At 38.7% G+C, this 12,764-nt stretch overlaps 3 protein-coding genes and 1 pseudogene across 4 annotated transcripts; 1 reads left to right on the top strand and 3 right to left on the bottom strand.

Annotated features, from left to right (window-relative positions):
• Window positions 1–108: 108 nt before the first annotated feature.
• On the bottom strand, window positions 109–3,601 carry C06C6.7 (uncharacterized protein). The gene is made up of 6 exons (NM_074611.3): window positions 3,464–3,601; window positions 3,338–3,418; window positions 3,176–3,250; window positions 641–2,804; window positions 399–590; window positions 109–357 (listed from the first exon to the last, which is right to left on the bottom strand). Exons 1-6 carry the CDS (start codon window positions 3,543–3,545, stop codon window positions 144–146), a joined length of 2,808 nt encoding a protein of 935 aa, NP_507012.1. The 5' UTR covers window positions 3,546–3,601; the 3' UTR covers window positions 109–143.
• A 540-nt stretch (window positions 3,602–4,141) lies between these two features.
• C06C6.6 lies at window positions 4,142–6,997 on the bottom strand (annotated as a pseudogene). Its single transcript has 5 exons — window positions 6,916–6,997; window positions 6,790–6,870; window positions 6,586–6,660; window positions 4,302–6,536; window positions 4,142–4,256 (listed from the first exon to the last, which is right to left on the bottom strand). Coding segments are annotated over exons 1-5 (2,588 nt in total).
• Window positions 6,998–7,576: 579 nt separating this feature from the next.
• Window positions 7,577–8,290, top strand: F36G9.15 (uncharacterized protein). The gene is made up of 6 exons (NM_074609.3): window positions 7,577–7,581; window positions 7,706–7,757; window positions 7,817–7,903; window positions 7,948–8,027; window positions 8,072–8,131; window positions 8,179–8,290. Exons 2-6 carry the CDS (start codon window positions 7,728–7,730, stop codon window positions 8,249–8,251), a joined length of 330 nt encoding a protein of 109 aa, NP_507010.1. The 5' UTR covers window positions 7,577–7,581; window positions 7,706–7,727; the 3' UTR covers window positions 8,252–8,290.
• Window positions 8,291–9,074: 784 nt separating this feature from the next.
• Window positions 9,075–12,457, bottom strand: F36G9.13 (uncharacterized protein). The gene is made up of 6 exons (NM_001356768.2): window positions 12,333–12,457; window positions 12,208–12,291; window positions 9,716–11,873; window positions 9,465–9,661; window positions 9,252–9,418; window positions 9,075–9,205 (listed from the first exon to the last, which is right to left on the bottom strand). The coding sequence occupies exons 1-5, from the start codon at window positions 12,412–12,414 to the stop codon at window positions 9,378–9,380; spliced, it is 2,562 nt and encodes an 853-aa protein (NP_001343580.2). The 5' UTR covers window positions 12,415–12,457; the 3' UTR covers window positions 9,075–9,205; window positions 9,252–9,377.
• Window positions 12,458–12,764: the final 307 nt, after the last annotated feature.

The raw sequence follows: 12,764 nt of genomic DNA, 5'->3' as shown, positions 1-12,764 counted from the left end.
ACATCATCCATCAGATATATTTATTTGCAACAACCAGCAGGCAACGAAAATATAAACAGTTTAAGGAAAACTTCTAGATATCAAACTTAAAAAGTGAATAGCTCAAAAATAATTCAGTTTTATTTTTCAAAATTCATGTCTCATCAAATAGTTTTATTCAGTCTTGATTTTTTGCTCACTCTCTTTTTCTCAACTTCAATCCTATCCTTCTTAAGCTTCTCCACTTTAGACACTGGCTTGCCGGAAGGCGTGACAGAAGCGGCTGTAGTAGTATTTGCTGAGGTTGGAGTGAGCGTAGCCGGTGACGGTGTAGGTGGTGGAGGCAGTTGTGAAGTATGTGGTTTTCGCGCAACAAACCTAAAAAACGAATAAATGAATAAATAAATTGATGAAATAACCTCTCTGCTTCTCGTTCTGATTGACTATCTTGTGACGAATCGGGAGTAATCGAGCCCAATTCTGGAGCAGTCTTCATGTTGGTGATGTAGCGTCTCTTGAGTTTATGATAGATGCAACTCTGGTCATACCAACACCACAAGAAAGTGATAGTTACCAAGATGACGGCAATAACCAATGTCCCAACCGTGTACCTGAAAGTATTTGTAGTGAAATTGAAAAAGAAGACGAAAGAATAACTCACACAAGACCACTATAGGAGGAGGTAGCAACAATTGCAAATTCTGTAGTTGTTGTGACATTTCCACTTCTACTGACAGATATAGATAATTCAAGCTTTTCGCCCTTGAAGCCAGCTTCAACAGACCTCAATACCTCCTTCATACTATTGAACGCAGATTTGTAGCGAGAAAAATCAAGGTCCAACTTGGAAAGTTCCATGAGAGAAGCTCGAAATTCAGCCACTATCTGTGTAACTCTTTGATTCGTTGTGATGTTATCAAATCCTTCAGTAGCCGCCAATCTTGGCTCAAGTTTCACATCGATTGAATTCAGAATTGTCAAATCTTTGAACATTTGCCCATAAGCGGATAGATTCAAATTCTTCTTAATTGCAATCGATTTTTCCCAAATACTAGCATCGGAAAGGAACATTTCAATTTGTTGAGTTGTCGCCTCGAAATTTCCCCATTGACTTTCAAACTGTCTTTGCTGTTCAGGAGTACCATAAATATCGGCTATCTTCTGAGTGCTCTCTCCATTTCTCACGAAAGTTTCCAACTCTGATCTGCTAACCTTTGTAATTGAAACAAGTGCACCAACAGCATCACCAAATGGTTTTGAGAGACCTTGCAAGGGTTTCAACTTTTTCAGATCGGTCATACCTGAGCTATTATCTTTTTTGTATTCTTCGGCAATCTTCCGAAGCGAAACAAGAAGCGGCAATGACTTTGACACAGCAGATGAAACTTCTTTAAACTTTTCTACTAACTTTCGATCCGATTTCAGTTTTCGAAGAATCTTGACTGATCGCAAGATTGAAGCAATTTTATCCGTATTTTTGATTTCCTTCATGAGGCATTCTAGACGTGTTACCAATGGTTGAGTGTGTGGTTCTGCATAGACCTCATTCAATGTTTGAGCACCTGTGACATGCTTCTGCAGACTTTTAGAGTTCTGAATCAACTTGAAACTTTGAGACAATGAACGCAAGACGGTGCGGATACTACTCACATCAGATGATTTGGTCTGCGTAGAGAGTTTATTAAAGTCATTTATAACCTTGCTGGTGAAAGCATTCCGGATTGATTCCAATGCTTGAACCTTTCTCAAAAGCAATTTCACGTGTTTAGCTGACTGTTTCATATTTTCAAGGAAACTTTTATCCATATCTGCTATCAGACACTTTGTCTCTAACGTATTGGAAATAGAATCAATAGCATTTTGTGTCAATCTTATTCCACGATGTTTTTGGAGATCAAAAACTTGCCTCATCATGTGATAATGAGTTTCCGTAGACACGGGATTCCATAAGTAATTCAGTTTTTTCATTTCAACAGCAAATTTCGACAAAATGTTGATATTACTCAAAGGAACAGACGGTTTGAGTATCCCATCAATCCACCGATCTTTAGAATCACTACTGAGTTTTTCTATATCCGAAATTCCGTTTGCAAACCCTGCTGTTACAGTACGATTAATACACGAGAACAGTGATACTACCACGTCTTTCATAACAGAAATATCCGGATCAGTTGCAAATGGAATATATTGGACAGTATGTGCGTTGAATGAAGGGCTTGTAAACAATAAAACGTCAAAATGACTATTATGTAGCAGCATAATATCTACAAACGAATCGATAAGTGCCCATTTCTCAAGGGTTACAATGAAAGGTTTCATTGTGGTTGCAGGCGGTAGATTCGTCACAGCAGAAGCTAAGACTGCTAGCTGTTTCTTCAGTTCTGGAATCGGCGAACTTTCGGCTTTGACAATTTTGTCAATTAAACCCAGAGTGTTCATCAAATTGAAATTTTTGAATTCAGATATACTCCAAGATTCAACAGGTTTGAGTGATGCTAAACTATACGTTGTTGATATATTCTCTAATTTTCCAATTCTTTCCCAAATCGTCATGATTTTGAAAACATCAAGCATCGCCTGCTCAACTGTTAAAGTTTCGTTGCTTGAATCCATCGCAGCGCTGCTTACGCTTTCAATAAACTTATCTACCGAAGTCTTGTTGAACTTTTCCAATTGTTTAAGACTTGCGGTGTCAATGTTCAGAAGTTCCGCAATGACTGGATCGGCTGGGATGGAGCCATCGGAGAATCCATTGATTATTGCGATGGCGGTGACGAGGCGAGCAACAGCGGGCAATTTTTTGAACAGAGTTGCAGGGTCTTCATCTGAAACGGTATATTTATTCACTGTTAATTAGCGATGTGCGTATAACCGCGTGTGATATGGTGGGCGCGCAGAGCAAGCGGGGTAGGGTGGCCGTGGTGTAGAGGTGGCAAAAAGTCGCAACAGGTCGATCTGCCTATTTTACAGCAGCTTCACCAACAATCAAATCTTAATTTTGAATATGAATTTTCATTAGCATGACCCCCTCACTCAAATTTGCGACACTTCATACAGTGAGGCCGGTACAAATGTTGCTCAAAGTTGGAGCAGTTCGACCTGTTGCAACCACCGTGGTGGACACTCTACAAGCCCTGCATTTGTGGAAGGTTTGTTTGCGAGTCGCTGTGCTTGCTTTTAAGCTTTTTAAACTCACTATCGCTTACAGCTCTCGCAAACGGACGGCGATTTGAATAATCCAGAGACTCGTTATTGTTTATATTTGAATGTTCTGAAATTGAATTGATTAATTATTTGCGAGTCGCGGTGTGTACCCTATTTTGTTGGCGATGCAAAACATAAAACGTTTTAAACTCACTATCGTGTGGATTCACAGCTCGCACAAATTGACGGCGACTTGAATAATCCAGAGACTCGTTATTGTTTATATTTGAATTTACTGAAATTGAATTATTTTTGCTATCGAAAACTCTGGATGACTTACCACATTCCACGCTAATTGTGATGATTCCAAAAATCGTTATCTTCAGAAGAATTATCATGCTGATAATTGATTTAATTCTCATCTTGTGATTCTTGTGATCTTGTTAGCAGTGGTTGTCTGATAAAAACGTAATAATTTAAAACTGATTGATTTTATGAACGAAGCGAGAAAACAAGATAAGATCTTTACGGCTGGGGTTATTTGGAAGTTCACGTTGAAATTTTATTATTGAATGCAATTAAAAAAAAATTTTTTTTTTTCAATTTCTTTGCTCTTATCATCCCAGTCTGGAACAATTTATTCAAAAATGTTACGGTTTTTATGTCCCCATATCAGTTCTGTGAATTTATTGATCTCAACATCCCCCGGTTATAACTACACTTTTACCTCCATTCTCTTCTTTCTCCCCGTTTCACCTGTTTATCTTTTTTTTGTAACTTTTACTCGAGTTGAACTCTTTTAGGGTTCGTCTCGTTTTATTTTTTTATTTCTCTTCTTTTAGTTAAATAAACTCAAATTCAAAAAGAAAAATATCGAATTTTGAATAAGTTTTCGAATTGCGAGCATTGGCGACGAAGGGGGGGGGGGGGGGGGGGTTGCCCCACGATAGCTCAATCCAGGAAGACGAGCAACTAAAATAGTCAGATTCTTTTTTCAACATTCATTTTTCATAAAATAGTTCAATAGTTCACATACAACACTTCACTCCTTTTCTTCTCAACCTCATGGGTCTTACTCTTGTTCTCCACAACATCCATAATGCTTTTCATAACTATCGGGCTCGGTTTTGCATCTGAAACTTGGTAAATATTGTAAGACGATATAAACACTCACTTGCTTTCAGCCTCGAAACATCTTTATTAAGTTTTTCAGATTTGTAAACTGAATTGGCTGGTGACTTGGCAGGAGAGACTGTTGGAGTCCTTGCCGGAGGCGTGATCGGTACTGAAAGTGATGATGGAGACAGTTGAATGGAATGACTTTAAACACTCATTTGCTTTCAGCCTCGAAACATCTTTTATAAGTTTTTCCGAAACAGACTTCAACACCTCCGGCATACTATCCAACGCAGATTTGTAGCGTGAAAAATCAAGATCCAACTTGGAAAGTCTTATGAGAGATTCTCGAAATTCAGCCACTATCTGTGTAACTCTTTGATTCGTTGTGATGTTATCAAATCCTTCAGTAGCCGCCAATCTTGGCTCAAGTTTCACATCGATGGAATTGAGAATTGTCAAATCTTTGAACATTTGTCCATAAGCGGATAGATTCGAATTCTTCTTAATTGCAATGGATTTTTCCCAGATGCTAGTATCGGAAAGGAACATTTCAATTTGTTGAGTTGTCTCCTCGAAATTTCCCCATTGACTTTCAAACTGTATTTTTTGTTCAGGAGTACCATCACTATTGACTTTCTTCTGGGTGGCCTCACCTTTTTTCACGAAATTTTCCAACTCGGACCTGCTAACCTTTGTAATTTAAACAAGTGCACCAACAGCATCACCAAATGGTTTTGAGAGACCTTGCAAGACTTTCAACTTTTTGAGTTCATTCATTTCTGAACTGGAATCTTTTTTGTATTCTTCGGCAATCTTCCGAAGCGAAACAAGAAGCGGCAATGACTTTGACACAGCAGATGAAAATTCTTTGAATTTTTCTACTAATTTTCCATCCGATTCCATTTTGCGAAGAATCTTGGCTGATCTTGCGGTTGAAGCAATTTTATATGTGTCCTTGATTTTTTCTTTTAGACAATTAAGATGAACTACCAAAGGTTGAAAAGTTGACTGTAGTAAGTACTTCAAACTTTGAGCTCCGTCAGCATGCTCCTGGAGGCTTCCAGAGTCTTGGATCAGTTTGATCTGCTGAGTTAAAGAACGCAACAACTCGCCCATTTGTTTGATTTGAGATGAATCAGTCGATTTGTAGTAATTCTTAAAATCATTGCTGTTGAAAACATTTGAAATTGACTCCAATGATTTTACTTGTTTCAAGAGTAATATTACATGATCAATCGCATTTTTCAAGACTGTTGCCAATTTGCGTTTAAAAGGTACTGGTTTACACGTCGTTTTTAAGATGGACAGAGTTTGACCGATAATAGTTGAAGACATTAAATTTCCAAGGTGTTGTTGTAGTTCGATGACTTGTCTCATCACGTGATAATGATTTTCTATGGTGACTGGTTTCCACAGATCATTCAGTTTTTTCATTTCAGAGGTAAATTTTGCCAATTTTTCAATGTCACTTAACGGAAAAGACGGCTTGAGTAGCCTCTCCAGCCACTGATCTTTAGAATCATTAGTTAGCATTCCTAGGTCTGAAATCCCGTTTGGAAACCCTGTTGTGACATCACGGATAATCTGCGAATAGGGAGCCCCAACCACTTCTCTCATCACAAAAATATTCGATTTATCGACATAAAGTGATATGTTCTTCACAGCTTTAGCGTTCTTTGCAAATCTAGATTGTCGAGGCGGGAACGACAATACAGATGCGTATTCCAGAAACAATTGCATAATATCTACAAAAGGACCTATTTGCTTCCATTTTTCGAGTAAATCAATAAAACGTTTCCTTGTGCTTTGAGTCGGAAGTTTCTGGACAGCGGAAGCTAAGCCTGCTAGCTTATTTTTCAAATCAGAAACTGTTGAGTTTTCTGAATTTATCAAATTTAATGTACTGATAAGATCAAATGATTTGAATCCAGATGTGTCCCAAGACCCGATTTTGAGCAAAGACTTTAAGGTGGAATTAGCTGGAATTTTATTCAAATTTCCAATACTTTTCCAAGTCGTCATCACATCGGCAAGATCAATTATCGCCTGTTCAACTTTCAATGTATGCTCGTGTGAGTCAATCACAGCGCTGTTTAAGCTTTCAATGAACTTATCTACAGAAGTCTTGTTGAACTTCTCTAGTTGTTGTAGACTTGCGGCGTCAATGTTCAGAAGTTCCGCAATGACTGGATCGGCTGGGATGGAGCCATCGGAGAATCCATTGATTATTGCAATAGCGGTAACGACACGAGCAGCACCAGGGAGTTTCTCAAACAGAGTGTTGGGGTCTTCATCTGAAAATCTATAGTTCTTCAAGTGAATCAGAAATCGTTTTAAACTCACTATCGTCTACAGCTCTTGCAAACTGACGGCGACTTGAATGCTCTTGTGAGTCGATGTTATTTATATTTGAATGTTCTGAAATTGAATTAATTAACTATACACTCAACACGTACTGCCTTTGTGGAAAGCTTATTTGCGAGTTGCGGTGTGAGCATTGTACCCTATTTTGTTGGCGATGCAAAACGTAAAACGTTTTAAACTCACTATCGTGCGGATTCACAGCTCGGACTAACTGACGGCGACTTGAATAATCCAGAGACTCGTTATTGTTTAGATTTGAATGTTCTGAAATTGAATTATTTTTGCTATCAAAAACTCTGAATCACTTACCACATTCCACGATAATAGTGACGATTCCAAAAATCGCTATCTTCAGAAAAATTATCAAGCTGATAATTAATTTAATTCTCATCTTCGAAAGCAGTGATTGTTTGATGAAAACGTAATAATTTGAAACTGATTGATTTTTGGACGAAGAGAGAAAAAAAAGATAAGATCTTCACGGTTGGGGTTATGTGGAAGTTCACGCAGAACGTTAATTTTTGAACGCAATTTTTTTTTTGAAGAATATCGAGTTTTGATATTTTTAATTTAATTTATTACGATAGTAAGATATCGTGAGGTAGAAAAAGAAAACACACATTAATAGATACAAACCATCACAAGTGGTTACATAAATAAAAATGGAACAAAAATAAAAAGAGATGAGAAAAAAATAATGGCTACATTGGAGAAGAAGCAAAAAACACATTCATCGATGTATAAAAGGCAAGAATAAATTATGGATAGAAGTGAGGATAGGGTAACATTATCAGATTAATTTGATATTTGATATCAGAATATTTTTTTTTTCAATTACGAGTTTGGGGGAAGTGGGAAGTCCCCCATAACAGCCCTTGCAGAGAACCAGCAATCAGGCGAAAATGAGGTGCATTCAAGACACCGACTTCCGCACAGTAATTACGAAATACAAAAAATCTAAAAGAAAATTAATTTCAACGACATCACGTATTTTATTATTTGAAAAACAAATAGAAACGTACCCTCTTGATTTTTTGTTGTTGTTGGATTGTTAGATTACAAGACCAGATAAAGATTTGAAATCATCAGTTTTCAATTCTTGATTTCTTGATATACAATCAATGCTCATGTTTTCAATTTATTTTCAGAGCGTAAGTTTTTTTCTACTTTACAGGAAATTTCTCATGTCGTTCAAGCAGAAATTTTCCAGATTACTCTCTTGTTTGGACCATTTCTTTTGCTGATCGTCTTCATTGTAAATTGCCAGTCAAAAAAGAAGTTTAAAGAGGATGGAAGAGTGCGTTTCCTTTAGAAAAGAAAACCGTAATTATTTTGTTTCAGGCCAAACTAGTCCCCCGAAACGCACCAGTTTGCCCGGACCCCGCAAAGGAAAAATCCGCGCAGACTTGTCCGACTGCACAGTAATTTTTAGAATTATGCGATTCACTAGAAAAAGTATTTCCAGGACCCCACCAGCAAAAACTCCAATGGAGAGGAGTGGAAGTGCGGTTGAGGACACTCTTGCGTAAGTTTACACTAGTTAATTGGCCCCTGATTATGATACAATTTCAGAAATGTGAAATCCTTACCGCCGGAGAAGTCGGATGATGATGATAAGCCAAAAAAGAAGAAGAAGAAGAATTAATTGATCCAGTTTTTTTGTAAATAAAGAAGTGATAGAAGGTGTTATGTGTTCAATGTTTAATTAAAGTTGTTTCATAAATTGCCCCCATAGATAGTAGTCGATAATTGTTGTTGAAGTGCAAGTTTCCCTTTTCAAGTTGTCCACAGTATCGGCAAACTGGATTTCTTCAAGTTTTTTGTCGATTTGATAATTTTATCAAGTTTTATGATTGCACCTAGGGATGTTATACATAAAACGTCCACCTCCATTTTTTGGAGCCGATTCCGGTGTAACCCTTACAGGAAATGGAATCCCAAAAGTGAATCTGAGTGATACAAGCTCGTACAATCGATTCTCGATGTCAGAATTTTAGTTATCAATTACTAGCGCTCCGGTAAAACCATGGTGCGAGGGGGACGTCCACCATAACAGCCCTAGTTGCATCAGTTTCGAGCTATTTGCTGAATGTTTCCAACTTTCTGCAGTTTTTTTCCAACAGATTTTTGTTGGCTTTCTGATGCGTTTTTCTACAGAACTCTCTTCTTTTTGTGGCAATATTCCCCAATGGGAATCCCCATGTTCTGCCTTCGAGAACTTTCAAATTCCCCGCAGAGTTTCCCAGAGTTTCCGTAGCACTTTGCCAACATCCTGTCTCTCTTTACCACATGTTTTTCTAAACTTTCGCAGACTTCTACAGCCCTTCACCAGCTTTTTTCCACATTATTCATCATAACTTGGAACGTGCTACAGAACGTTGGCAACAATCAACCGACAACACTTATGCAAAACAATGAAAGCTAGAGATCAAACTTAAAATCTTCCTCGCTATTCAAAAGTAATCCAGTTTTCCTTTTCAAAATTCATTTTTCATAAAATAGTTCTATTCAGTCTGGGCCTTCTGTTCACTTCTTCTCAACATCTTGGTCTCCTCGCTTTCCGTATTGGTCTTTGCATCTTTTGGGCTTGCCTTCACACCTGAAATAAAGTAACTAAATTTTTGTGAAAAGACGTGGAAACTCACTCTCTGTGGGCTTTGCAGCATCATTCTCCGCGTTGGAAACTGGCTTTGGGACAAGAAGAGGCGCAGTTTCTGGAGTCTTTGCTGGAGGCGCAGTCGGTACAGGAGGTGGTGGAGGTGGTGGCACTTTCACGGAATGCTGTGCAGATTGTTCTCTTCGCGCCACAAATCTGAAGAAAAAAAACGAAAAGTAAATACATAAACTGATGAAAAAACCTCTCGGTTCCGGGTCAGAATGACTTGCAGCCGGTTTCGGAGTATTCGGTTCCGGTTCTCGAGCAGTCTGCATGTTATAGGTTGGCTTCGCGTACCGTCTCCTGAGCTTATGATAGATGCAATTCTGATCACGCCAGCACCATAAAAAGGCGATAATTCCCAGGATGGAACCAATAATCAATACCGTAACAGTGCACCTGCAAGTATTTGTATTGAAATTTGAAACTTGAAAAACAAAAAAAGGAACTCACACAAGAGTACTATTAGTGTCAACAACAATTGCAAACTCTGTAGTTGTCGAGACATTTCCACCTCCAATAACAGGTAAAGCAATCCTTTTGCCCTTGAAGCCACCATCCACAGACTTCAACACGTCCGGCATAATATTCAACGCAGATTTGTAGCGAGAAAAATCAAGGTCCAACTTGGAAAGTTTCATGAGAGAATCTCGAAATTCAGCCACAAGCTGTGTTATTTCCGGATTCAGCTTATTGTCATTAAATCCTTCAGTAGCCTCCAATCGGTTTTCAAGCTCCAAATCGATTGATTTGAAGTCTGCTAAATCTTTGAACATTTGCCCATAAGCGGATAGTTTTGAGTTTTTCTCAATCGAAATTGACTTTTCCCAATATCTTGCATCAGCGCGAAACATGTCCACCTGTTGTTTTGTTGCCTCAAAATCTCCCCAATATTTTTCAAACTGCGTTTTGAGCTCCGCAGTGCCAAGCCTGGGAACCATCTCTTGAGTGTACTCTCCATTTGTCACGAAAGTTCCCAACTCTGATCCGCTGCTAGCCTTTTTGATTGAAACAAGTGCTCCAATGGCATCACCAAACGGTTTTGAAAGATCTTTCAAGGCGTTCAGTTTTTTCAGAATAATCACTTCGGAACTGTTATCCTTTTTGTACTCTTCAACAGTTTTGCGTAGTGATACAATAAACTGTGAGGATCCCGACAGAACAGATGACATCTCATTGAAATTATTGATATAACTCGAATCTGCCTTCAATTTTCGAAGAATCCTGATCGATCTTACAGTTGAGGCAATCTTTTCGGTATCGTCGGGTCTGTTTTTGAGGCAGTTGAAGTGGGCAATCAGAGATGGTATTTTTGTATCGTGGAAGAATTTTAACTCTAGAGCTCCTTTAACACGATCCTGAAGATGTTGCTGAAGGTCCTCGATCAATTTTAAACTTCGAGTGAAAGAGCGCAACATGGTGCCAATTTTCTGAATTTCAGAAGAGTTGGAATTGCTAGAAAGTTTTTTGAAATCATTCACGACATTGTTGGTTAATGTATTAGAAATGAATTCAATTGCTTTGAGCGTTTTTAGAAGCAAAGCTGCGTTATCAACTCCTTCTCTGATTTTTCTTGTTAAGCCGTCCTCAGCATCTCCCGTACCGCAGTTGTCTTTTATTCTATCGACGGTCGCTTTAATTTTTTTTGATGTCATTGTTTTTTCAAGATGATTTTGAAGAGCAGACATTTTTTTCATCGTGTGATAATGATTTTCCGTGGTAACTGGTCTCCATTTGTCATCGAGTTTTCTCAATTCAGAACCAAAGTTTGTCAATGTTTTGACGCCACTCAAAGGAACAGACGGTTCGAGAAGACTGTGAAGCCAACGATCTTTCGAATCACTAGTGAGCTTTTCTATATCGGAAAATCCGTTTGCAAAGCCCGCTGTGAAGCTACGATTGGCAGGCGAAAACGGTGCAACTGCGACATCCTTCATCAGAATAATGCTGCTTTTTTCTACTGCAGTGATGTTGTTAACAGCGTTTGCGTTACTGTCAAACTTGGAGTTAGTAAGAGGATAACTTAAGATGCTTGAGTAGCCTAGATGCAGCCCAACGATATCCGCAAACTGATCGAAAGGTGTCCATTTTTTAAGTAAATCAATGAAAGGTTTCATTTTTTTTGGAGTGGGAAGTTTCTTGACAGCGGAAGTTAATGTTTCCAGCTTTTTTTTCAAATCTAAAACGGATGGACTCTCTGAATCGATCAAATGCAATGTGCTGATCAAATCAAATGATTTCAATACAGATAAATCCCAAGATGCGATAGTTGAAAGAGGATCTAATGTACTCTTTGCAGGTATGTTGCTTAAGCTTCCAATCTTTTTCCATGCCATCTTTACTTCATGAATATTAATCATCGCCTGCTCAACTTTCAATGTATCCTCGTTTGAGTCAATTGCCGCGCTGTTTAAGCTTTCAACAAACTTATCTACAGAAGCCTTGTTGAACTTCTCTAGTTGTTGAAGAATTGCTGTGTCAACGTTGAAGAATTCCGCAATGACTGGATCGGCGGGGATTGAGCCATCAGAGAATCCATTGATTATTGCAATAGCAGTGACGAGACGAGCAACAGCAGGTAGCTTTTCGAACAGAGTGGCGGGGTCTTCATCTGGAAAATAACAGTACTTCACGGCTAATTAGATGGACGATTCGCGATGAAGGACCAGAATTGATGCGCGAATTATGAAAAAAAAACCGTTCATGAACATTGCGCCCGCTAAGGGCGTGACTAGCTCCCGCCACCCTCAGAATCGTACTGCACACGACTCGCGAAACGTCGGCCGCAGTACACCGAGAGTAGGGCGAGCGTGGTGCACATTCTTCACGCTTTGCCTTGATGGAAGGCTTATTTGCGACTCGTGGTGTGCCTATTTTTGTTGGCGAGCCGCGCATTCACGACGTACACGCGCGTTCATGCGCAACAATCATCTTTTCAAACTCACTATTCTTTGAGCTTACAGCTCTCGAAAACTGACGACGACGACTTGAGTAATCCAGCGATTCGATGTTGTTTACATTTGAATGTTCTGAAATTGGATTACCAAATGGAAAACTCTAAATAACTTACCACATTGCACGCAATTTGTGATAATTCCGAAAATCACGATCTTCAGCAGAATTATCATGCTGATAATTGATTTGATTCGCATACCAGCAACGATCGTTTGAAGAGAACGTAATAATTTGAGACTGATCGATTTTTTGGACAAAGCGAGAAAAACGAGATTAGATCTTCACGGTTAAATATTATTTGGAAGTTCACGTTGAATGAACTTTTCTGAATAAACCTTTTTGAACGAAGATTTTTGAAGAAAAACAAAAAAGACAAAAAATATATATAACAAAGGTCAAACAACGTGTAAAATGTTTTTCTGACATGTTGCAAGCAAAAAGGCCAGAATGAGGGGCCTCCCTGTAATGGTTTCCAGATTAGAGAAGCAGACGACACAATATGCAAGTTGCGAGTCGTATATCGCGGTCCTCGATCGATGTCGGCTGC

Source organism: Caenorhabditis elegans, chromosome V (assembly GCF_000002985.6).
Source record: "Caenorhabditis elegans chromosome V".
In the NCBI taxonomy this organism is placed as follows: domain Eukaryota; kingdom Metazoa; phylum Nematoda; class Chromadorea; order Rhabditida; family Rhabditidae; genus Caenorhabditis; species Caenorhabditis elegans.
Note: the sequence above shows the minus strand (reverse complement) of the source record. Positions and strands in the feature narration are given on the sequence as shown.